The sequence below is a fragment of the Triturus cristatus genome, chromosome 2_1 (genome assembly GCF_964204655.1).
Source record: "Triturus cristatus chromosome 2_1, aTriCri1.1, whole genome shotgun sequence".
NCBI lineage: Eukaryota > Metazoa > Chordata > Amphibia > Caudata > Salamandridae > Triturus > Triturus cristatus.
The window spans coordinates 682,307,305-682,334,378 of NC_140581.1; the positions used below are offsets into that span (position 1 = coordinate 682,307,305).

The window sequence follows — 27,074 nt, forward strand, 5'->3', positions numbered from 1 at the left end:
AGAGCATTACCACATCACAAGTTTCCGTGTTGCTAAACACAAGCTTAAATTGCCAGTTATCGGACTCTTTTCTGAACGAGCTAGTTGGCCATTAAAAAAAAATACATGACGTAAATAATGACACTATCGAGGGCAACATCAACCATTTAGTGCAAAAACAAATATTCTATATGTAGATATGGTGAATAAACAGTTTTCACTAGAATTTAATGTTAATAAAATAATAAGGAACCCACAATCATCTAGACTACTGACTAATAATATTAAAGGCAAAACTTCATTAACAGGTGATATTTAATGTTAATAACATTGTATAACAAGCATTAGCAAAACCAAACTTCTCGCCTTTGGGACCTATTGGCGTAATCCGTGCCTTTTTGACGTGCTCGACAGAGTCAGGCTTTTTTCCAACCCTGTATGGCATCGTGAAAAATAAATAAATAACAAAGTCAAGATGCCGCAACTTCTGATGGCAGCCGCATCATTCCACTGGGATGAAGTATCCAAACATGTGCCAGGATAAGGGCTTTAAGTGGGATGAAAAACTGGGGGCGTCTCTCAAAGGGGCGTGGCCGAAGTAAATTAGGGCGTGGCTTACGCACCTAAAATGAAAATCTATGCTTAGCTTAGTGTGCCGCCCAACTTGGATTTTCCTACTACTGTCATTACATTCAGATATATAATACAGCATGTAACATTACACTTACAACAAGCCAGTACTATTGGCTTTGTCAATGGGTGTTAGTTGCATAACATGAATAAGCAACAAACATGGCTTCGTAGTATCGCATACTGAAAATGCTTCAGTTCAGAAATGGTGAGACTGTGAAAGAACGATAACGCTTCTCTTTGAAGTTGCTGCTGCAGAGTTAAGATTTTTTTTTCATCCTGAAGGTGAGGCCAAAAATGGAGAGCCTGATAGGGACCCGTGTCAGTACCTGCTTTTCAGCCCACTTAAAGCCCTGGCCAAGATGTATGCGCACACCAGTGGGAGGATAGGGGCGCAGTTTGCTTTCATTTTTTATTTACCGATTCAAGATGGCAACATGACTTGGATCGGTAAATAAAAAATAAAAACAAAAACTTGCCCAAATTTAAAATAAAAAAAATACAAGGATGGGTAACTGAGCAGTGAATGGAGGAGTGGGTATAAGCACGGAAGGGAAAAGCATTATATGACGGAGAGAGTAACACAGTGGGCAGGGGGAGAAGCGCGCATGTAGAGAGAACACAGAATGTGGGAGGGGAGAAGAACATGGAGTGTGGGGGCACTAGAGGAGAAGCATATGACAGAGTAAGAAGCACATAAAACTAGCAGTACTGGAGTCGGGGAGAGGCACAGAAGGGCGAGAACAACACGAAGCGCAAGAGTGGCGGGAGAAGTACATAAGAGGGAAACATGGGGCATGGCTTGGGGCCATTTTGGGGGAGCATAAGGGGAAGAGGAGTAGGGAGCTGAAAACACATGCACTCTCATGAAGTGCTTAATTAAGGGGGAAAAAGTGAGCAGTGAAGTGATAGAAGCTAACCAATCAGAGAGGCGGTAAAAAGGATATGCTCCAGGGGAGGGACAAACAGAACATGCTCAATCTGGGGCAAGGAAAGGCATCAAATAAAGCCAAGCAATGGTAAGCAATGGGCGGGCTGTAGGCCCCTGTAAGTCCTTGGTAAGCCCACAATAGGCCTTTTGCACCAGTAGAGACTCAAACTATAAAGTAGAAAAAGGCAACACAAGCATGTACACAATCTGAATTATGTTATTAAAACCTGTGCTACTATTAAAAGAAAAGGTAACTGGGTTAAAACAGCTCTAACAAAAAGTAAAACAAGCATTTGCAAAGCCAATAGGTCTAAGTTTAATGTTCTAATACACGCAGCATACAAACTTTAAAGCCAGACAAGTAACAAGGTGGACTGTACTGAATGCTCCCTTCCATTAGAAACAGTCATGTTTTTACTTTAAATATAGGACGGATGGCAAGGTGGTCTTCATTACAATCCTTCTGTGGTAAGCATAGCTTAGAAAGACAGGAAGGACTATCACGAAGACTCCCTTGCTACCAGACCTTCTTTGGACAAAGAAACAACAGTCCGCCTTTCAGTTCTCTGAAATGGAAAAAAAAATCTGATTCCAAAAGCACTTATGAGAGGTTGTTGGGAGGCAAGAGCAGGCGTGGTAACAAGGGAGGGAAAAGAAAAGAGGGTGGGAGGAAATGAAAAAGGGTGACAGGCAGTGGAACGAGGAGCACACAGGAGAGGAAGGGGCAGGACTGATATACAACAGGGTAGTGGGTGTGGGGGAGTCAGGATTGCACATGGTAAGAGTAAAGGGATTGAGGGAGGGAACAGAAAGGAGGCACATGGAGCAAGAACTACAGAAGGGAAACAGCAGAAGGGGACATGGAGGGTGATATTTGTAAAGTTGTCCCTCATTCAGTTCAGTACAAGCACGTGGAAGGATACACCCAATATTATTCGGGGGCAGATGAATACTCCACTGGGCTGAGCCAGGACATAACTGATGAAGTCTCAAAGTAAGGGCAGAAAGAGTCTGGTTGAATAAAGCCAATGGCTGAAAAGGGCATGCCCAAAGCCTACACTACGTGCACTGTAAGCAGTAGGCCTGTTTGTTAACACATTCCAGACCTAAAAAAGGACGGTTAGCCAAGTCCATTAATGAGTATAATTCAAAACACTGAATGCAATAAATACAATTAAACAATTATAATTTCCCAAAACCTAAATAAAGGACGGTCACATAAGAAACAGGGCTATCCTGCCATAGTGTAATGACGCAAAAGGTTGTGGTACAGAGTGTGTGCAATTGCTCCTTCCAATGTTCCCTTTAATGATAAAAGGGCTGTGCATCTCAATTGATCATGGGTTTCCATTACTAACTAAATGACCTTAGCCACTCGAGAGCAAATCCTATAGTGCATGCCTGCCAAGGCCAAGTACTGAACTCCAAAGAGAAAACCCATAAGAATTGCTTCTTTAACAGAATCAGCTTTGGATAAATTGAAGAGAAAAAACAAAATGTGGACCTCTTAGTTTGTCACAATAATACCAATAAAGAATTATGCAAACTGGCATAACATACACTACTTCTGTAGGATAGCAAAAATAGTCATAGAATGCAACAGATAATAGTTTATTCCTCTGTCCACTAGGGTACATTTGAATTGACTTTTAACTCATTACGTGCGGGTGTCGGCCAATGGATGACCCCCACACTAACTGCCCTGTGTATCTGTCAGCCACTGGTCGACACCGGGGAGGCAGTCCTTTATTTTATTTTAGGCACAGCCTGCTCGGGAACAGTTTCCTGAGTTTTTTTTTTTATTTTTTTAACTACAATGGTGATTGGTGCACAGGATGTGAGTCCTGGCAGTAAAAATTAAGGTAAAATGAGCAGATGGGTTTGTTTTTCTTTCACTGAATCATTGCTCGTGAGCATATCTCAGACCCCGAGCACTGATTCTCTTGAGGGAGGTATTGTCGGAAAGAGGAGAATCTCCAAAGTTCCAATAGTAATTCTGCCCAGTGAATTCCTGCTAGTAGTAATTCTGCCCAGTGAATTCCTGCTAGGGGATATCCACAGGAGAGAGATCACCAAGCAGGGATCCACCCACTAGGCACCAGGGATAGAAGGGGTGACCCCTTAGGCCAGGCTTCAGTCTTTCTACCCCCCTGGGGGGCAGATGGGCGTAGTTACCCGCAATCTGTCGCCCCTGGGGGAGGGCAAAATCCAATAGACACCAGGGCCAATATAAAAAATGTTTAGGGGTGGGGTTGCCCACTATGGGCTTAGGCCATGCCCCACCACTAATAAAATATGGTGACAGTCTTTCTGCCCCCTTGGGTTATTGCCCCCAATCTGCCCCCTGAGGGAGAGGGGGGAGAAAGCCCACTAAAAAACAGGTAATGTCTTTTTTTAATCTAAAAATAGGGGAGTGGGCTGCCCACCAGGAGAATGGCCAAGCCTACACCCCAAACAAGAAGATAGACAGGCTTTCTAACCCCGGGAAGAAGATAGGGGGAAATTACCCCCGATCTGCCCCCCCCCCCGGCCACCCACTATGTACATGGCCATGCCCCACCCATTAAAAATATGGTGACAGTCTTTCTGCATCCCAGAAAGCAGATGGGTGTGATTGACCCACGCTTCCCCTGGGTGGTGGGGGGGGGGGCAGGCAGCCCACTAGGCATCAGGGAGTGTCTTTTTTTAAAACCACATAGGGGTGGGGGCTGCCCACCCCAACAAGAGGACAGACAGTCTTTCTGCCCCCTTGCAGATGGGGTTAATTACCCCCCAATCTGACCCCAGGGGCCAGTAGACACCAGGGTCATTGAAAATTGAAAAAAAATATTGGGGTGGAGGCTGCCCACCATGGGAATGGCCATGCCCCCCCCCCAAAGGGCATATACAGTCTTTCTGCCCTCCCTTGGAGGTTTATGTAACAATGGGGTAACCCGAAATACCACTGGACCCAGGTAACACACAGTACAGCAAAAAATGGTCACAGTGGAGATACATTTTGCATGATACGAAATTGAAGCATTCAGACATCACCATGGTAAATTTAAATAAATGTAATTTATTCTGTTAATCATCACATGATTATCGAGAACATCATGGTTGTCTGTACATTTAGTTAAAATGGTGCTCGAAGAAGGGGATAGAGTGCTCAGGAGGGAATGCTTGCTTGTGAATGTTATAGGAAAGGAAAGGCACTGTGCAATATATACATCAGATGAAGCTGAAACGTATCCAGCTTAGTGAAGGCTAGGCTGGCTACACAAGAAGCATGTGCAAATAGGCACTGCGCCCCTGAGGCACTTTCTTCAACACAGCGCTAGTTCTTTAAGGAATACAGCGAGGGAATTTGCTGCAAAAGCACAAACCTCTCACGTCTGTTTAAACCACAAATATCAAGTAATCCATCTTCTGGCAAACAAGCATTTCTTCCTTTAAGAATACAGGATCTGTATTTTTTCTCTAAGATTCAACAATCCTGTGCATCAATGTCCAGATTTCAAATTGGATTCTGGCAGCTGCAGGCAACAACAGTAATCTCCTAAACACAGGTACATGTGCTCTCTCCCAACAATCTATATAAGGATAAGAGCATCAGCGAGCTACAGTAGTTGGAACAACAAATACCAGATTTAACTATCTGATTTATTATTTCAATTAAATAAGAATACTAACACCAGAAAGACTGTCACGGCTGCAATATTCTTTAATTCAAAGCTAGATTATCTAACGTAGGGCCAGAGTTATCGAGTTTGGGCGCTGCTGAAAGATTCTGATTAGAGAAGGAAGTAATGATCTGAAAGTTATTGCATTTTACAGTTCATTTTAAATACTCTTCATTTCGGTGAAATACCATAAAAGAGAGGCACAGTACAATATACAGTGGCTATCATGAATTAACATTTTAACCTAAAACAAGCATTAAACTCATTTAAACACACAATCTACAGACCGAAATAATAATTTTCTTGGTTCTTAAATAAGATAAAACCAGGGATTAAAATATTTGTAAGGTAAAAATCAATTAAACAGGAGCCATTTTGCCTAATTTCAACAGCCTGTCTGTTCCTTATAAGTCAAACGTGAAACAAGTATCTTGATATACAGCAAACACCAGATATGGAGTCGTATTGGTTTGAAGGATCCTATAGGCTTCCTCAGTCCTTCTTGAACCAAGCTTCTTACAAATGAGAATCAGCCATTTCGCTTTTGGCCCTCTATAAGCTGGGCAGAAAAATAATGCATGCTGTGCGTCTTCTTTCTTGTAACCACACATAGGGCACCCCTGGTCATTATTCTGTGATAATCCTGACCATTTCAACGTAAAACCATGTAACGGTAGGTTTCCATGTCTGAGCTGGACATACATTTTTTTTCTAAATTCGGTGCTATTCCATCACAAAAGTTTTCAAACTGGTAATAATACTTGGCGGCTATAACGAAAGAAGATAAAGTGCCTTGTGCTTTCTTTAAAAAGTTATTAGATTTATACATTTCAAAGTGACTTTTTAACTCCTTCGCTGTAATTAAAGTGCAACAATCCACTGGATCTTTCCAAACATTGCCAAGCCCATCCCCATAAGGGAGTTTAAAAAATGTTTTATCCAGGGGAATTTATTTGCATTCGGATGTCTAAGATTTCCCTCCGGGCCAGTTCGCTAGAGCGAGAGTTCGGGAGTGGCCCATAGGTGTCTCCAAAATTTTAGCAGGCAAAGTTCAATCTTATCAGAAACGGCCTTAGGCCCAGATCTAACCTCAGCGGTACTAATGGAGTGCTGGCCGGTCGACACAGAAGCTGCCTCATAAACCTATTTTCTGAAATTACCAGTGATTTCTGTGCCCCCATATCTCCTCACCTAAGAGGGTAGCCCCAAGTGCCTTGTAAGTATACAATTGGAGGACTGGCCAAACCAATCTACAATGGGACCCCTTATGTAGCTTTAACAGCCCCCACTTTGTTGCTCCAGTTTTAAGCTACTTTTTGCAATGTGGTGTGCCCAGTCCAGCTTTTCATCTAGGGAGATCCCCAAATAGTCAAAAAGTTGTACCTGTTCAAGGGGAACACCATCTAGGGTGGGGGTTGAGCGTGTGGTAATACATGGATTGAAAACCATGTATTTGGTTTTGTTTATGTGAATTTCCAAATCCTTCGACACACAGAGCCTGTTAATATGGTCAAGTACTTTCTGAAGTCCCATCGGTGACTTTGACAGTTAAAGAGTATCATCAGCAAACATAAGAGCCGGGAACCTCAAACCTGCTAGTCTAGGGGCACCGTTGTCACAACTATTTAAAAAAGCAACTAAATCATTTAAAAACAGAGTTAAAAGGGTGGGAGCCAATACACAGCCTAGTCTTACAGCTCGCTTGACAGGAAAGGGTTCAGTTACTGCACCCAGCGTGCAGCATCTAACTTGTAAAAAGTTATTCGGGTGTAATTTCTCAAATATACTACACAAGTTAGCACGAATGCCGAATTCAGCTTAACATTTCCACAACAGAGATCTAGGATCCAAGTTGAACGCTGCTTTGAGGTCAACAAAAATGGCGTATAGCCTTCCCTTCTCTATACTGATGGTCTTCCAGAATATCATCTGCAGTCAAAATACCTGATCAACAGTGGAAGTATTGGATCGAAAGCCAGCTTGAAGAGGGCAAAGTATGTCATTCTCATCAAGCCAAGTATGATCTTACTAAAGCGTTTTTGTGTAGCATCATACACAGGATAATAGGCCTATAGTTGGCAGGGTCCAGGGAACAACCCTTTTTATAGACTGGCAGAATCCCGGCCCCTGCCCAAGTTTTAGGCATACCTACTCTATTTAAAATGGCATTAAATTCCTAATGGTCTCTTCAGCTTCCATATACAATATGAGGGGAAATCCTCATAGGTCCCACTCTGATTCAATACGCTAAAGCAATACCAATAGTTAAGATCCTCATCACACTTTTTTTTTATATAGATTAGTAAAGTGTACTATCGAGGCTTCTGCGGCAACATTATTATCAATGTTAGATTTTCCTTCCCTGTTACCAGTGGCAATTAAATTCCAGTAGAGGGTTTGATTATTTTCCCTCGCAGATGCTAGAAGGAATCCCCAATTTTGGCTATCCCAATCCCTGTTTGCCATTACAAGTGCAGTATTATATGCGGCTCTTTTTCTTAGATCTCTCCTCTCCTCTTACTCTTGATTGAGACAGCCAGAGCACTTTTGGCCAACTACATTGTTTGTTGAACAAGGAAGGTACACTACTCCTTGACCCTCGGCTACCAATTTCACTGAATAAATCTATTTTTAAGCTATTAACAAGGGAATTATGTACATCTCCAACCTTTAGTAGAACTGGCTCCAGGTTTGAAACTAGATTAAGGCTGCAAAGTTCCTCCAGTGCAGGTCCTATCTTATTATATATAGATCTTAATGCCTTCTCTGACCTTGCCACTGTGTGCCAATGAATTCTACGTTTATTATGTGTAAGCTTATACCTACCATCCAGTAGTTGAGGCAAAGCTAACAGGATTTGTGTAATGGGAAGCTCCAGGTCCATTTCAAGTGCGTTGTGGTTGCTGTCGTGCCTATGCACCACAGTCATGTCCACTAGAAATGGCCATAATTTAACATCTACAAGGATGTATTCAATTAGACTGGTACTTCCTATCCTATTAAAGGTGAGCTTCCCCTCTACCTGATTTTGTTCTTCCGTTGCATGCTTGGATACTACTATTCAGGGATAGAGCATTTAGTTGTATTGCCAGGTGAGACCACTTCTTAATTGGGGCGAAAGTAAGAGAAGGAATTGACCAAATCCTGTCCTCTTCGACATGGAAAAGTAATTAGCCAAATCTAGGGGTTCAAACTGGCAAATAAAATCACCTCCCAATATTTTTTAATTATCTGTATGAAGTCCAGCTATAGGAGTAGCAGGCACATCAATGGTGGGAGATTCCTGACGTTTGGCAGAGCGTCTTAAATAGATGTTATAAATGCTGGATAGGCGACCATTGGGAAGTTTGATTACACATTAGATGTCTTCGGTTACTTTTTCAGACACCAACACTGCACAACTCACATGGGTCCCAATCCATGTCATGAGGCCACTGGAGGGTCTACCCTGTCTGTGGGACCTTGCGTTGACACCATATGTGGCAAAGTCGAGGCGACTAGTTTCCCAGCTTTGCCATGTTCCTTGGAAACAACAAATATTAAAGGTGTCAATATATGATCTCCAGTCTCTATTCCCCAACTTACAGCCCAAGCCTGCAAGGTTTGATTAAATTAACCTCAATTTTATACTATTCTTTGCGATTGATGCGTGTCGGCAGGCCTACACACCCTCAGGTTTCTCAATATTACTCCAGGCTACTGGATCTAATGTCTTATCAACTGTTAGAGAATCAAACATGTTAAGACCTACAGAATTAGCACTGGGTGGTGCCCTAGCCCCCAGGGATGTGTAAGGGCACGATCTTTCCCCGGTGTCTCGGGCTATAGAGGCTCTCATTACTGCAGGGGTCTCTTCACACTGTGAAAACACTGGGGGTCCAGGACTTGTTTTCCCAGCAGGATTAAAACCATTAGAACATTCAGGTACCTCCTTCCAGAGTGCTACCCTGTTAGATTCCGGGTTTAGCATATCAGAGTCGAGTCTATTGTCTAGCGGCCCTCCTGACCTTTACATGCAGCCCCCTGAGCAGCTGGATTCAAGCAAGCCTGGCTGAAGACAGCTGAAATGCCAGAAACCGGTCCTAGGAAGCTTGTTTCTGGTCCAGGGAAGGCATGGCTTGGCAGTTCGGGCTGGACTGTTCCCATGAGGCACAGGGTCAGACTGATTTGCATATGGCCATGTCTGAACTGGGGTGGCAGAGTGGGCTAAAGAACGGTGATGGATCAAACCCAGATCTGTTGACTGGGTGTGAGTGTTTGATTGGTTCTGATGCTCCGTCCATCACCACCCCCTTTTGTACCGCTTTGTTCGCCATAAGTTGGCAGGGTATGCTCAGACGTGTGTCCCTTGCTCACTTTGCCACTGGATTCAAGCAAGCCTGGCTGAAGACGGCTGAAATGCCAGAAACCGGTCCTAGGAAGCTTGTTTCTGGTCCAGGGAAGGCATGGCTTGGCAGTTCGGGCTGGACTGTTCCCATGAGGCACAGGGTCAGACTGATTTGCATATGGCCATGTCTGAACTGGGGTGGCAGAGTGGGCTAAAGAACGGTGATGGATCAAACCCAGATCTGTTGACTGGGTGTGAGTGTTTGATTGGTTCTGATGCTCCGTCCATCACCACCCCCTTTTGTACCGCCCTGAGCAGCAGCAGCAGCACTGGGCTGTTGCTGTTTGCTCGACTCAGTACTAACATTAAAAAAATGTTAAATATACAGCAATCACTCATTTAAAGGTTAATTACAGTTAAACAAAAGGAAGTAACTAGGCCCTTGACATTAGGAACACTTTCATTTTTTAAAGACATCAAACATGTAAAAAATAAGATAGCCCTTCCAAAAAAAAAAAAAAAAAAGTTTATTTCATTGACCTGTAGAACCATTTCACCTTAGTAAATAAAATTATAGCAGGGCATTCAGAAGTATTTCTTTCAAGTGACGGTTTTCAAACATGAATTTAGAAACGTACATGCTCCCCTCCCTCACAACAGTGATTACAGCCAAGAACAGGGGATTGTTTTGTACAGCATGCATCTTGAGTTCATGTATTTCAAAGTCCTCTTATATGTGATAATAAACAAAAAGGAGGGAAATTGAAAAAAAAAATATTGCCCAGGGTCACACAATTTGGTCAAGTGGAGAAGCCAGGATTCAGCCCAAGTTTTCTGGTTTCACATTGTGCAATTAAGTTCAGCCAGTAGATATACATGCTTTGTTTCTCCTACACCCACTTTCTACCACCCTCCCCCGCTGGCATTAGTGCGGCCCTCGTTCACACCAAAGACCAAACTTTGCGGCCCCGGGTAAAATGTTTGTGAGTACCCATGGTCTAGTTCGAGTCAATCAACATGATCTAAAGGACTGGACCTGTTATACACTGGGACATTATTCAAGTCACCTAGCTGAGACTGTTAAAAATTAGGGAACGAGGGATACGAAAGAAAAGGCTTCTTAAAGTTTCTTTGTTGAAATCCTAAGGGGCGCTCATAACCCAAAAGGTAGTCGGATCATCCCACAACCCCCATATGTTCGAGGCCAACATTGGATAGCAATTTATGGACAACTGCAGGTTCTCTAAAATTGATAATCACATAATCTCTAGGGCATTCCTTTGCCCCCTTCACGAGCCACCCCAATCGGCGTGCGAGCAAAATGTTATTAGCCATTGTGGGTGGAAAGTTCCTAAATTTCTCCAACCAATGAAAACGCTTATTACTCAGTTCCATATGTGTTTCCCTCTGTCCATCCCTTAGACTTGGAACCCCAGTTAACACAGCCAAATAAGGGCAAGCCTCCGGGCAGTGTATCAACCACTTTACTTCTTCCTGGAGGACCTTGAGGGTCTTGTTAGTTATTATCAACCAGACTGTTGGTGCATTTCAATGTCTGGGATAGAGAATTTCAAAGTTCTGGGCACACCAACTCCTGTGGGTGGTTCTAAATCAGCGGTTTTAGCTTTTGGCTGGGGACACTCTTGCTGTCGACTAGTTTTAAAGATAGAGTTCACCCGAGATTCGAGCTCAGTTATTTTTTCCATTAGTGGGGGGAGTTTTTGGCATAGCAATCCTTGAAAATGTTTCATGACACCCACAAAGTCATCTAGCGATTCCAGTCAGTCAGGTTTTGATACGTCTGGTCTTTCCCCTCTATTCGGGTATGCCATTCTGCAGGATTTGGTTTGACAGACGATTTGGGCATCAATTGATCTCAGTTGGAGGGCTGCTTACTGTGAACAGCCTGCTTGGCTATGGACCCTATTTGTTGAGACTCCCTAGAGTTTTTACCCCCATCCGGGGCAGCAGCAACAAGAGCCTTGTTGGTGTGACATTTTGATTATAGCTAATATCAGATTGTGCATCAGCTGAGATCTTTGTATTGGCCTCTACTGGGGTTAGGGTGGGAGGTGCTATACTCAAAGATTCCCCACAACTCCTAAGGAGTCTCCTTTCCGTAAATTCCATATCAGTATCTAGTACGCCTATGGCCCTTTGTAGTATTTTATCAATGGTGGTAACTTTTGCATGGGGCGAGGTAGACTGACCCCCACCTGCACAAATGCATTTGCCCATTTAGGCAGGAATTGTCTTTTACCAACTAACATAACCAATTTAACTCACCCCTAAGATCAGGTGAAATTTAGAGACAATGGAGGTGGCCCATCCCAGCCACGTACAGGCACAGGTGGGCCCAGTCTCCTAATAAGCACCTCTGGGCATGGAAACAATGTGGCTGGAAAGCAGGGCAGCTTGGGGCTTGAAGTCCTCGCTCCACTCCTGGAACCAGCCGTCCCCCACTGCAAGACCCCCCGTCTCCTAATAAGTGCCTCCGGGCAAGGAAACAATGCAGCCGGAAAGCAGGGCAGCCTGGGGCTTGAAGTCCTCGCACTGCTCTTGGAAACAGCACGTCACTCGCTGCAGGACCCCGCTCTCCTAATAAGCACCTCTGGGTGCAGAAACAATGTGGCCGGAAAGCAGGGCAGCCTGGGGCTTGAAGTCCTGCCCAGCTCCTGAAATCAGCACGCAGCATGCTGCGGGACCCCTACTCTCCTAAGCGCTTCCAGGCACGGAAACAATAGGGCTGTAAAGCAGGGCAGCCTGGGGCTTGAAGTCCTCGCTCTGCTCCTGAAATCAGCGCATTTTACAGTAATGACCTTCTGACTTCAATTCTGGTTAAATTCCGATATGTGTGGTAATGCATGTTATGGAATACCAGAGGCAAATAATGAACCCTCACCTCTCAATTTTCTCCAGGTATATTCCAGCAGGGGAAGTTTTCTGATATTTACTGTTGGAAAAATGTCCAGCAAATACAGGACATGTAAATATACATTACGTCCCATTTTTTTGTGCAAAACTTGGATAAGGCGATAATTATCACGCCTGACAAATGATTTTATCAGGAGTTAGTATCACATTCGCCCTAGGAAATTTGTCAGCAGGCCTTCATATGTCATCAAGATTTATTTGTTTTTGCTATCTTAAGACATAGTTTTTTGGTTTCAATGTTTAGCTCAGCCCTTGACACGCACGCAGAGGCTTTTTTATATATATACGGCATGGTATCTCAATAACCTGCAAACGCAGTTCTATGCAATGATTTGAAAATTATTGTCTAGATTCCTTGTAAAAAGCAATTGTACTGTTACGTATACACAAATGGCAGACATTGTTTCTGTTGTAATGAAAGAAATTGCATAATTGAGCTCTCTGACGTTCAAGTTAAGTGGGTTACACCTAGTTGAATAAGAAGAGGCTTAGATGCATAACTTTCTCACCCACAGGTTTGCTTATTTCCCATTGTGAATATGTTGCCTGAAGTGATCCAGCCTGAAAACTAAGTAAGTCGGTTGGTGACCATCATCTAGGTGTTAGGCCTTAGGTTTATTTTGCTACAAGATTTTGTGGCCCTACCTATATTAGTTTCACCTATACCGTATATGTCAAGTAGTAATTCCCTATCCTGTTCAAGGGTCAACAAGCAGGATCTGCCTGCTCCAACTATCAATTAATCAATCAGGATTTATAAAGTGTGGCTAATCATCTGATAGGGTATCCAATCTCCCTGTTTTCACGGTATCAATCACTGCTGCCATCCCTGAAACATGATTGTCAGATCTCTCTGGTCACAATGATAAAGGCAACGTGCTTTCCCCAGTCCTCCTCCTACTCTGTCTAGGACATGTTTCCAACCATGATTACCATGTATCTCATGGTTTGCATACCCAAACCCAGCCCCATTCTATACGTCTCACACAAGACAACAGTCTGTATGAACTCTCCAAACATATGCACCCACACAAGCATCATTGCCAATCCAGCTACCTCCCAAAAGACTTAGTGACTGGTTTGAAGGCATTACACTCAGTTATACATATATACATATATCTCCAATCAATCCGTCACTCCTCGGTATTCGTACCACAGACGGAGAAGGACCACAGAATCGTGCTGCAGTTTTCTTTATTGCTGTTACTCGGTCTGACGCGTTTCGGCTCAGAAGAGCCTTGATCACATGACATGGAAGTGAGAAAACTTCTGATTTTTAAAGTGACAAGTGCCTGTTGTGAAACATCACGTGTGCAGATCAGCAATGAACTTAGAAGAAATATATATAAATAACAATATGTGTGGATATAGGTCAGAGCAGATGTACATACTCAACTTGATGCGGCACATTGAAATCAATTTTTTCAATCTCATTTAGTGTAGGTTAGACATTTTCTTTACATTTATTTGTATACACTTTTCCCTTATTTTTGGGTAACATGTCGTATCCTATTTATGAATATTGCATGTACGTCCTCTGTTTCTTCTAAATGATGGACTAGGACAGGTTGCTTTTGAATACATTCCACATTATCACCCCATTATCATAGATCTTTAAATCCATTGTATAATGTAGTTTGTGACCCTGATTGGATGAAAAAATAATATATTGACCTCCTCTTTGGTCATATTTGGATCACTTTAGTGTTACTGATGTTCTTATCTACTCAGATGCTGATCGCAGGAAATATATATATATATACAAGGCAGCAGTGGAAGAACTGACAACCGCACAAATACCTTCCTATAAGTATGCTCAGTAATGGGAACAATATTACACAGTGCTACCACAGACTTAACCCCTTCTGCCACGAGGTGCAAATAAGTATACTGCCTAAGCAATGACTCCTACAACTTTCCACTATTGTTTGGAGTACACAAACATTTTTAAAAAGATAGTCATTTTTAATTCAAAGTGAAAGAAAAAAACTATTTATTTATAACATTGGTGTAATGCTCTTGTTTCTGACAATATAGTAGTTGTTGGAGCTTTAACATCAAACAGAAAATAAACGCAATCCTCCTATGTTGTTATTCACCACAAGATGTAATTAATTGAGATGAAACCGGCAGAGCCAACACGTTTTTGGTCTGAAAAGACTACCTCAGGGCCGCTGTCGTGTAGCACCATAAGGCTATTAACACATAATATAGGCATCAATTTATATGGATGCATGTAGATAATGTAAGTATGTATCACCAAATGATAAAGTCACTGATGTGGCATAATTTTTCAAAAGTCCAAAGTGATGAATATTGCTGATGTAAGCTATTTCCGACCTATATTCGCACAATAAGGGGTGTCCTCATGCCAAAATCCGATTATACATACGGGGCTCACAAAAAGTTCATGGAACGCCTAGTGGATTTATTTTCTCAATTAACTTAGGTAGCATTTGTAACTCACGAAAAATCAAATGCCTGAATTTTGGAGAAAGTGTCCTGCAGAAAAGTTGCCCATCAGTGCTTGGTCACAGTCAATGGCGTGCAGTTGAGGTTGGATGTCATTAAAGTATTTCAATGAAAGCACAGAGTGGAGCAGAGAGCAGAAAGCACGCATGGTTTGACTGAACAGGCTTATTGGTTGGTGGTAGAGAAGGTACAATTGACAAAGAACATTACATGGAAAAACTAGTATGGGTGTATAAGACACTTTAAAATTCAACCGGTTCCATTTTAATGCATGGGATGGATGTTGGCATGCTTGAAAGTCCAGTGCATTTGATTTGAAGTGGAGGTGGTGGGAATGCTCTAAGTTGTGTCATGGGGCGGGGAAGGGTTTAAATGGAAAAGGTGGTGTTGACAAGAAGATGTTGAAAAAGAGCCATGACACTAAATACTGTACAAACACTAATATGACAGGACGACAAATATTATAAATGTGTGTCACAGGTACGGGACTGTGAGGGTTATAAAACCCCAATTGCAGATTCGGAGTAAGAGTTGAAACATGAGTAAGCTAGTGTGAGTTAGGGTGAGGTGACCTACCTGTATTTTTTATTTTAGGGACTATGCACAGGATGATAAGGAAGAATATGCCATTAACTTGAGGATGAAAACTGTACTGTATCTGCTGTAGCATTACAGTGGTTTCCTAGGCCTGCAGTGAGTGGGCGTGTTCCTGTGTAGTGCAGCATGAAATAGACTGAAAAATTTGCTTGTGTAACTTATTTTGAACAGAACACAGTAGGCCTTAAAATCAGATCTACCGCCACCTTAGAGGCCTTCAACAAGAGCCTCAAGTAGCACTGAACAAGGGTTCTGCGCAGGCCCGGTTCTAGAGGGTGGGCCAGGCCCACCCAAACATGAGCCTGGCCCACCCAAACATGAGCCTTGGCCCTCCCAGTGAGGACATGAAGGGCAATACAAAATCGGCACTTTAATTTAAAACGTTCCTGCGAATGTTGTTTTTCTTCCTGTTCTGGGAGATGCGTGATTGGGCCTGGGCTCTTTCTCACAGCCATCCCCAATCACCCAACTCCTTTTAGAAGAGTGGGCTGTGACGTTCAAGTACAACAGGGGCATGGCGAAGGGAACAAATTATTTGACACAGAGTAACTTTTACCTACCATCCAGTGCTGCGTGGATGTTTCCATTTCTGTTCAGCATTGGAGAAAAGAAGTCTGTTTATTCTGATTCACCGTTCCTGACTCCTGCAGCTGCTTATCAGATCAGGCTGTGACACACGGAGTAGGTCAGAGAATGTGTTACTATTTGTTTTTATTTTAAAAATCTGCACAGGCCAAGCAAGGCACATACTTTGTGTATGCTTCATTTAAATTGTTTTTATCATTATCATGGCCATGGATGCAAGACATCAACAAACAATGTCCAGAGAACTGGTGATTAATGATCCTGCAGGAGAGCAGTCCTTTGCCTGTTGGTAGTTTTGAAATGCAGATAAGCTGTATTTTATTTGGATAGCTTAGTGGGTTACTGCCTTTGTCACAGTGATTCTTGTGTTACTTGCAATTCAGAAGTTACAATCCTAACATAGGACAGTGACCTATGAACTGTCATCAAAGAGCTGCATACAAACATGAATGGTATTGTTAGAAATTCACTTTTTTTGTGTTACTACATAGTTAGAAATTCCCCAGTCTTTCATTATTTTAATGTTGCTAAAAAGAGTTTGGGCCGATATACATTTTTATTAGTGAAGCCAACCCCCAACCACTGGGGTATGCTTTAAATCCTGAGTTTGTGCTTCCCCAGTTCAAACTCTCTTAAAATAGACTGCCCACCAGTATGAATGACATGTAATTCCTACACCTTGTAATCCTCATTGGCTCATGTGACATTCCCTATAGGCTGATTTACATACTTGTATGATTCATTGTCTCTGTATAAAGGGCGTGTGATGTAAAGTACTGCGACACCCTACACTGATATGAGTAGTAACGCTATACAACAAATGAAATGCATTTGAGAAGGGGCTACAGAGAGATGAAGGGCACTGTTGGAGGGTGGTAGTAATGGTATCTGCGGAAAAAGAGGTCATTGGTGAGGCACCAAAAAAAACATTCGCACTAGCGCAGAAACCGGCCCTGTCATGGCCTTTCTGTTTTTATTTATTTAGCAGTCAGGTCATTAGGACAACTGTGGAGCATATTTTAAAGTGTGTGCTAATTATATTTACTGTTATATTCAATGTTTTACGTTTAAAGGTGATTTTACTAATGTTTTTGACGGGAATAATGAAAGTGGAGCTGGATGGGGCCCAAGTTCAGCTGTGAGATAAGGTGCACAAGAGAAGGGTGGTAGAAAAGTGGATAATTGGGCCTGGAAGTACTTGTTTTGAAACCTGGCCTGTTGGAATTTGAAGGTTTGCACTTAAGTCCAGACATTGCTCTTACTTTCAAATAACTCTCCACATGCTCTATTTACACACAGAATTGATCCGTTGTATCATGGTGACTGTTTGCAAGTAAATATAATGTAATCTAGAGTTTGTAGGCTACCACAGGAAGCGACAAATTGGGCCCACAGTGGCCCACCCAAATGCACCCTTGGCCCCCCCAACTAAAAATTTCTGGAGCCGGGCCTGGAACTTCTGCGGCTCTTCTGTTCTCATTTTCATTTGTCTGACAATCTACAACACACCATGAGGGTTCACGCAGCACAACACCATGCTCTCACATACAACTTGGTGCGTTCTTTCACTTCACAGCATTTCTTATTGCGACAATGCAAATGCTGGTCTAAGGCTTCCATCACCAGATAGTTTGGTTATGGTGATCCGTGGAATTTTTGGTGGTGTTTTTGAAGCATAATACTAGGTAGTCATTTGTGATAACATCCTACCCAGCCTGTAGTGGTCGCCTCGACTCTGCGGTGAATAGCTTTCATGAAAAGTTTCAGCTCTGTGAAGAAGTTGGCAAGGAAAGATGCTTCTCGACTTCCCATTACGGTTGCAGTATTTTACTAAAGGACATTAAGCCTGTTTGATAAAGCACCAGATGCAAAATACTTGTGAATTAATACTCCTTTTAAGCAAATGTAAAAGGTCCTTTCAAGCCGTCTGATGGTTCTTCATAGCCAATATTTATGCTGCCCCAGGTGCTCTTGTGTACCGGTTTCCTAACGCTTTCCATAAAAATGATTTCATGGCCACAGTATTGCGAACAGCTCTGGCAATCTTGCAGCTGATTATGATTTTTGCAGATTCGCAGCTCTGTCACTAGCAGAAGTATCTCCAGATTTATTATTCACATTATTAAAATATATTCACATATTTGGCTCTACCACATAAATACATTTCACGAGCCTTGATGCTTCATCTGTGCTCTAATAACATGCCAGGAAGAAGAAATATTAAAGTACTCTTCTCCAGGGACAGTAATCTCTTTCCTCTGTACCTCACGACGAATGTTATTTTACCGTAGAAGTTATTCTTTAATAAAACTACGTGTAAAAGATTAACCATTTCTTATCAAAATGTGTATATTAATTACAGTGATAGCATGAAACGCAAACCTAATGGCAAGTTTGAAAAGGGACAGAGAGAGGCTAAGATAGGCGTCTGACAGACGGTGAGGCACAGAGGCATAAAATGCAGGTTCAACAGTATGTAAGGTAGTAATACTCTTTTATGAAATTACTCCCAAATAGCTCCAGAGTGGGAAGAGTCAGGAGGTATTCATATGCAAATAGTGCAAATAGCAATGCCTGTGCCCTCCTTGCACTTTTACTAATAGGGAGTTGAACATCTCAGGGCTAATTCACAAAGACATGTAAGAGTACAGAAAAGAGTTCTCCTGTAGTACATTTTACTGTTCGTAAATGCTTGTGTAAATCGGCCCTGTTGGAAACTGGGTTACTGGTTGAGGAGGGAGAAACTCTATTCAAGCAGCAGCCACAATTTCTGGCAGGATGAAATCATAGGCAAACCTCATCTTAACCTGTGCTTGACTCTCCGGTAGCTTGGCACAAAAGCAGTCAGGCTTACCTTAGAGGCAATGTGTAAAGTATTTATACAGCACTTAAGCAGTAAGAAAGTAAAAACCACACACAAAAAAATCCCACACCAATGTAGAAGAACAGATTAAAATGTGACTAATTATTTGACACCAAAATGAAAAAAATCCAATCAGTAGAACCGGAGTTATGCAATTTCAAAGATTTAAGTGAAGGTAGTGCCTAAAAGCATAAAGCGCCAACTGTGGTTATCTGATTGTGCCACACTGAGACAAAGTCACGAGTTTAGGACGACTGCGATGGAGCACGGCGCGCTACAGGGACAAAGTCAGGCCCGCTAAACAAAAGTACCTTAAATTCTGGTTTGCAGAGCATTGTGAGATCGCAAGTCGAGGATGCACCACACTACAGTGGTTCCCAGGAGCTGAGGGTTGCAAGGCAGAGTTCTGTGTCATCATCGAGTATGCCATCGACAAGAGCGGCGCGATGTGAAGGCCTGTGTCGAGGATGCATCACGCATCGGTGGTTCCAAAGTGGCTGCAAGGAGAGGCGTCACTTGGTCAAGAATCACACCAGACTGAGTCCAGGTGCTGGGTTCAAAGTGGGTGGAGCCTTCTCTGTCCCTGTGTCTCTGGCTAGACAACTAGCCCTTGAAGTCACTCTGCTGGTCCGAGGTTTAAGATGCAGGTCCAGTCCTTTCATTGGGCAGGAGGGTAACAGGGCCTTCTTGTAGCAGAGCAGCACAGCACAGCACTCCTTCTTAATCTTCCACAGGTCCAGAGGTATACCGAAGAGCAGGGCCGGACTGTCCGTAGCGGGCACCAGGCAATCCACCGGTGCGCCGCACGGGTGGGGGCCGGTTTTGGGCCCCTGGGGGCATTTTCGTTACTGGGTCATTTTTGCAGCATAGCTGCAAAATCGGCCCTGTAACAAAATCGTCCGAAAGCCGGCCGTCGCAAAGAGCTCGGCAGCACCCCAAGACCCGGGGGGGCGGCCGAGCACTTTGCCAGGGCCGGTTTTGGTTCCCAGTCTGGCCCTGCCGAAGAGTTGGGTTTGAGGGTCCAATGTGCATATGTGGCGCCCACTTTGAAGTAAAAGGTGGCTCTGGAGGTTTCCACCTTAAGGTGTTTTGAATTTGCTGCCTCCCAGCCCTGACCCCAGCTTGTCTGGGGTCATAATAGACTAGTGCCAAAAGCCTCCTGAGTGTGCTCAGGCACAGCCTTTGTGATGTGGAAGTTTGGTAGGTGACAGCTCCTTGCCCTCATTAAATCAGAGATGGCCCATCCTGCCAACACCTTTGCTTCCTTGTCTGTCCGTGAGCAATATACAAAGACCAACTGCCAGCTACACCTACTCATGTGACCCAGGAAACAGGCTGCAGGCCCCAAACGGTTAGGACAAGAAAATGTCAACTTTCTAAAAGTGGCGTTTTCAGTATTGTGATTTAAAATCCGACTTTACCTTTAAAGAAGGTTTTAAATGACAATTCTTTAGGACCCTAAACTCAACATTCCTACTTGCCCTCAATTGAAAGTTGGCACGTATTAAATGTAATAAGGCAACCCAATGTTATCCTCTGGGAGAGACAGGCCTTGCAGTAGTGAAAAACTCATGACATGTAAAAGTTAAAAGTACATGTCAAACTTTTTAAATACGCTGCTCCCTACCCTATGGTCTGCTTAGGGCCCACCCCTGGTATTAAAAAATATGGTTTAGGTCTGGCAAAGGGTTTATTTTGCCAAGTCAAAATTGCAGTTTAAACTGCACACACAGGCTCTGCAATGGCAGGCCTGAGACATGTTTAAAAGGCTACTTAAGTCGGTGACACAATAAGTGCTGTACACCCACTAGTAGTATTTAATTTACAGGCCCTGTGTACATGTAGTATCACTTTATTAGGGACTTACAAGTCAATTAAATGTGCCGAATGGGTGAACACCAATTTTACCATGTGTAAAGAAGAGCGCAAATGCACTTTTGCACTGGTTAGCAGAGTTCTAAAAGTCCCAAAAAACGGGTTCGGAAAACAGTAGGTTGAAGGCAAAAGTTGGGGGGTGACCCTGCAGAGAGGATAAAGCACAACATGGCCCCATAATCTTTATTTGTACTACATGTCAGATTATGCACAGGCAGGTAAACAACATAAGAAACAGGTAGCTCTCCGCTACTCTGCTTCAGTTCTTGCGCGTCTGCCTGGCCGTGCACTTTCACTTGCCCTTCTATGCAACACGCGCCTGTTCACCTAAACGGATGATGTTACAACATGGCTTTATTATGGGCTTCTGTCAAAGAAAGGTTTATACAGGACTTATCTATGAACGTCCTTCAAAAAAAATTAAAGGAAAAGATCTTTGGATCTAAAGCAATATGCAAAATCTCGAGAAATAATCACGTTTTCTCTTGTGCAGCAACGGATAGCGGACTTGGAAGTGGAGGACCACTGCTTTGGATCTTACAGAGGAATAGTTGCACTGAAGGGTCTGACTGGGTAGGGGTTGTAACAGAAACGTTAGGTGGCATCCACGACAGTGTAGGTGCAGAATATTGATTTACAAGAATATTGTGCTAAAATATCGACTGTACTTTAGTCTACACCTATGTACCTTGAAGATCAATATCTTCGGGATATATATCTTGAAATGGAGTTAAGTATAAAAAATATATACTTACCTATATGCACTTACCTTCAGGATATTTTGGTCATTGTAACAAAAATATTGCAGCTCAATACTCAGTAGGCAGTATTCCAGAGTACCACTGCTAAGACCGGATGGGAAGAGCATCACCTGGGACATGATGGGGGATCGAGACAATGGAGGTAGGGGACTCCTTGGTGCTGACTTGAATAACACTGGTAAAAAAGTGAAACTTCTGTGCAATGCACACCACTTGTGCATCACACACATCTCACAGTATGACACACCTGTTAGATGAGTGATGTGTGCGCATGCATTTGTGGTGTTCACCTTTGCATGAAGCCAGTTTACGTAATTTAACAGTATGGGTTCTCGTCTCTATTTAATTATTCAAAATGTCATCCTGGCTAATTCAACAGCACAGCAATGATTTCAAGAGACCAGAGCAATCCCAGAGTTGAGTTATGCAGTACACATTTCTCACTTATTTGCTGATCTACAGGATCCACAAAACAAGTAGCTTAAAGGAACGCATAAAGTTTGAATGTGGTCCAGAAAGATTACAGGGCAAAACATCCAAATAAGATGTTAATAGGTCATGTACTCCTTGGCAGTGCTTATAGTCAGAGCTGTCTAAACCATATGAGAACAATACAGTAACAGACTAGGAAGGTTCCCTGCCTTCTGGTCAGATGCATTGCATGCTAAGGCATTAGTTAATTTACAGTCCGCACTGTGAACAGGACCGGGTTCAACCACTGGTTACCGTCTCATTGTGATGTAATAGGAAGGAGTTGGAGGGGGATAATAGTAGGCTTTGGCGAAATTCCTGTTACACCACCATAATTTTGTGTACATGCAAATTTTGTGTTATGATTGTTATATAAAATTTCCAAAACTACACCATGTTTAAGCGTAGAAGAACAATCATAATGTGATGGCTGTTGTTTGTTAAACTTTGATCTTTGTACATTTTTAGCAAGAAAATGGACGTAAGGGGGCATTTTGCTCAAGAATATAGCACTGATGTACAAAGATTTCATTTAAGGAATCGTGAATTGCCATGGATAACGAGTCGCAATTTGCAAGTCCTTAAATGGAATGTACAAAATGGATTCGTTAAAAGTGGTTGCAATTTGTGAACTGACTTCTAACGAATCCGCTGGTATTTTGAGAACCAACCTATGTATTAATAGGTTGGTTCTCAAAATACTGATTCATGGTGGGTAGCAATTCGACCTACCTCATTAATATGCATGAGGTAGGTCGTACATTGTGACCTACTAGGATTGGATGCATTCGTAGGCATGGTGGCCTGCTCGGGTCAGCAGACCACAATGTCTGTGCTCTGATTGCTTTTAAATAAAGCAATTTTTTTTTAATGCTGCCCATTTTCCTTAAAGAAAAATGGGACTTGTATAAAAAAGAAAAAAAAAAATGACACAAACCTTTTTATGAACAGGCAATAGTCACGTGGGCCACTGCCTGCTCATAAAAGAATGTTTTTGTGAACATTCAAAATGGGGAAGGATCCTTTGCAAATCTGTTCCCATGTGGCTTACCACAAAATATTAATGTTTTGCAACCAGATTTCGGTCGCAAAACTTTAATAAATACCTTAAAAATTCGGTATCTTTAAGGGACACGCTTAACACACCTCTTCAAAATACCGAATTGTTATCTATTCCCAAAGCCAATTAGCGATTCTGTAATATTCGGTAACATCTTACCAAGTCGCCTTTTGGCTAATTTATCAATCTCATTTTGCAGTCGGAAAGGCTCAGATTTGACGAATCGGAGCCTTACCGACTGTTACAAGATACATAGTGGGATTTTTCATAATTATACAAGCACAAACTACACAAATTTCACACACCCGAGAAGGTAGGCAGGAATGGGTGGTAGAAATAAGGAGAGAGAGATGCAGGAAAAAACACAGAAATAATGTGTGGTGCCAATCGTCAAGTTCACAATGCTGATCGGTAATTGTAGCACAAGCAATTTATTCACCTTTTCTGCATGATGAAAGGATGCCTTTGTTCACATTTCTATTTGTAGAGGGCTTCTCTGATTGCTCCAACTCGACACCTACATGTATTTTACCACCAGAACTCTTCAAACCCCATCTTCAAACAGCCACATTTGTTAATAATGTTGGGAAAGAAACCCAAGTGTGATGTGGCTCTTTTAAATGACTACGACCAGAAGATATCTAGACACATACAACCACATCGATGAGCCCTTCAGCCGAAGGACTGTGGATGGAAAAGCCAGTCTTCGTAGCCTATGCTCGGCAGGGTTTAGGTCCACTTTACAAGTGCCCGGCTTTCTCCCCGGGATAGCGGTACCAGTGATTCTGGCTGGGTACAGTTACCAGCGCACTGTAAGTGGAACCCTCAGGTTCCACTGAGAAATGACGAATTACTGTGGGAACTGCAAATACTGTCCCCGATTCCCGTGGTAATCCCCCCCCCCCCCTGCTCTCCCCCTCCCCATCCCCTAGATTTTCCTCTGGACGTTTTGTCTGCTGTTAGTATGTGAAACGCTGGGAGAGAACGCTGGTCGTGTGCCCAACCCATCAATTTTTTGGGACTCGAAATATGAGGCCTATAGATTTGTATGTTTTATTGGGTGTCACATGTGAGAAAAGTCTGTAGTAGAAAAGTTGTAAGATACCACCTTGAGCAAAACAGTTGCAATTCTACTGTTTTATGATCCGGGAATGAATTTAAGTTTTGCTTCTTTTTTTTTAAATCAACTTTTTTTTTATTGTTGCACGTCTTTGTATTTTCGCAACAGTTTCAGTTCAGACGTTTCTTTTCTAAAACATGTTTCCGCCGTGAGCGAATAGTAAACCGGGAAAAGTGAGGTGCATTTCCGCCACAAACAAAAAGGACCAGTCAGGCAGGGGGCAGAAAAATCATAGGTAATGGAAGAACCGCGGGCTACAAAGAAACCAATTTCTAAATGGCGCTTGCATATTGTCACTCTCAGAATCAGAGCTGTGTAGAGACCAGGGACGCGGCAGCTTTTAGAGTGCTCTGTGGAAGGAAGGAACCACAATAGACCTTGTGAAGCAGATATACGAGAGGACAAAACCCTCATGCTTTCAACAAATATAAACCCATTAATTGCCTTTTTTCATAAACAGCTCACGGGAGGACTTCAGCCCAGAAGCCATTGTGAGAAATCATGCTTAAATTACTTCATGTTCTATCATGCCTTTTTAATGCGGAGGGTCGGAGGTCTTGCAGCCGGAAGAAAACCATTCCACCTGGGACAGGGGAGCAACTGCATTGAGTCGTTTTGCTAGCTTCCCTAATCTAATCTAATTCAAAGGGAAGAGATGTTGTTGTCAGTTCATTTTGAATTGGTTAAGTGAGTGAAAATCGCACCTTATTGCGGTGTTTAATCCCCTACGGTGGCACATATAGGACACAACAGACTAGCTGCAGCATTAAACCTCCCATGGTTGTGCAGTCAGATATCAATAGACCAGCTGCGGTGTTCAATGCTCTCTGGTGAGGCATGGACACCTCAAAGGCGAGCTGAAGAGCTCAAGCCCTATGATGTCGCTTTAAGGCCTCGAGAGACTAGCTGCATAATTCCCTGCTCTATGGTGGCGTGCGCAGGCCGCAAGACATTCGTTGCAGTGCTCAATGCTCTATGGTAGCAGACGCAGGCCTCGAGAGACTAGCTGCCGTGTTCAATACTCTATGGTGGCGAGTGCACTGCAGGTGTCAAGTGACTAACTGTTCTAGTGTTCAGTGCTCGATAGAGGCACATGCATGCCTTACAAGACTTATGAAAGTGTTCATCGCTCTAAGGTGGTGAATGCGGGCCTCAAGAAACCAGCCTGCAGTGTTTCATTAATAGATTAGTTTGCGCTTTTTCCCCATGCCAGCTTTTACAAGAGCCGTGTTAGGACAGGTGCATTTATCCCCCTATTCAAGCACGTCTTGGATGAGGCAAGGATATTTCCCTCCAGAGGCAATGTGACATCTCAGCGCCTGGCCCTCAAACAGAGAGTGAAATGGAAAGGACTAATACCCTGTTGTTTACTTGCCATGCTTAATTTTAATAACCAGCCCTGCACTTCCAAGCAGGCCATACAAGACACCCACATTTCTCTATGGATTTGGTGCTCCCAACATTGCTGGGCCTATCTGAAGGAACCTGTGCGGACCCTGAGGGTAAGAACAAAGGGTGCTAGACCTGTTGCCGTCCACAGCTTATGGCAACGATTTTTGAGACAGATTTGTTTTACTAGCTTTTTAAAATATATATATATATATCTCCATAAAGAAAGGTTGCCCCTATGACCACGTCCTCTCGGAGAGTACCTCTTCCAAAAACGAGGACAGCAGCCAGGTAAGCTTCAAGCATTTATTCACAGGTGAGGGCTTTACGCATTTCGAACTGGAAGTCCTTGATCACAAGCCATTCTCGGAACAGGAAAACTGGCAAATAATGTCGAACCACTGCGTGACTTGAATGTTAAAGTTCTCGCCAAGTGGGTGTGACTTCTTGCCCATGTGGGCTCGCTAAGCCTTCTGGAATCTGCAGTTCAACAAAAATTGAGTTAATAAAAAACCAAAGTGGGCTTAAAAATGTTCACGAAACTAAACCGCTGCTAATGATATATATATATATATCTATATATATACTAGTAGCCAGCATTAATCGGATTAGAACCAACAGCAGTTACAAGGGTTTAGTAGTGTGTTAACTGGGGACGAGAAGAGGCCCAGCAACTAGAGCTGCTGACTTTGGAACCGGGCAACCAGGTTTGAATATCAACCTCGGTTCAGCAACCTGTGATTCTTGGCAATAATTGCTTAGGACTTCATTTAGTGTATGGAGGAGGCGATACTCCGCTGAAACGGCACAAGTGTCATAGGCTACAATGCTCCTGTAATACAGCAAAAAGAACATCTGCCACATTTGTCATGGAGTTTCCAATCCAGTCCGCCAAACCCTAAATAAGGCCCTCAATTTCCCCATACCTAAAAGAGGTGCAAATTCTGGTTATTTTGTAAAGCAGTCTAATGACCTAGGGTCAAGTGTGTACTATATAAAACTGGCCAGCTGATCTCTGGAAGCCACAATCCCTGTGATGACATCAAAACGTAGTGAGTCACAATTTGCGACCTGTCTCATGAATATTGATGAGGTAGGTTGGATTGCGACCCACTATAATTTGGATTTTGTGAAACAACCTATTAGAACATAGGTCAGTTCGCAATTTATTTTCCATTTACGAAAAGGCAGTGGGCAATTTACAACCACTGTTTTCAAATGGAAGTTTTGTACATTAGGCCCTAAGTGTGCATGGATAAGGCCTTATTGTAATGTGTCTTAAGCATCGCCATTAGTCCTGAATCAAGGAGTACGTGTTCATTTAGGAGTGCAAAAGGAATACACTCTCTTTCTCCCTCCTTGACCCTCCGCCTAGTTGACTGCCTCTGGTTTGGATGAGTTTTGCATTGTGTTGGGTT

General features: G+C 42.9%; 1 protein-coding gene across 3 annotated transcripts in view; it reads right to left on the bottom strand.

Annotated features, from left to right (window-relative positions):
* MCC (MCC regulator of Wnt signaling pathway) overlaps positions 1-27,074 on the bottom strand; it is a 1,374,593-nt gene that overhangs the window by 57,519 nt on the left and 1,290,000 nt on the right. The window contains exon 18 of one of the 3 annotated variants that reach the window (XM_085632617.1): positions 25,950-26,136. The exons of the other annotated variants lie outside the window; for them this stretch is intronic. Within the exon in view, the coding sequence (XP_085488743.1) occupies positions 26,121-26,136 (16 nt within the window). The 3' untranslated portion in view covers positions 25,950-26,120. Of the gene's footprint in view, positions 1-25,949; positions 26,137-27,074 lie in introns of those variants that run through there. 3 annotated transcript variants of the gene reach the window in all.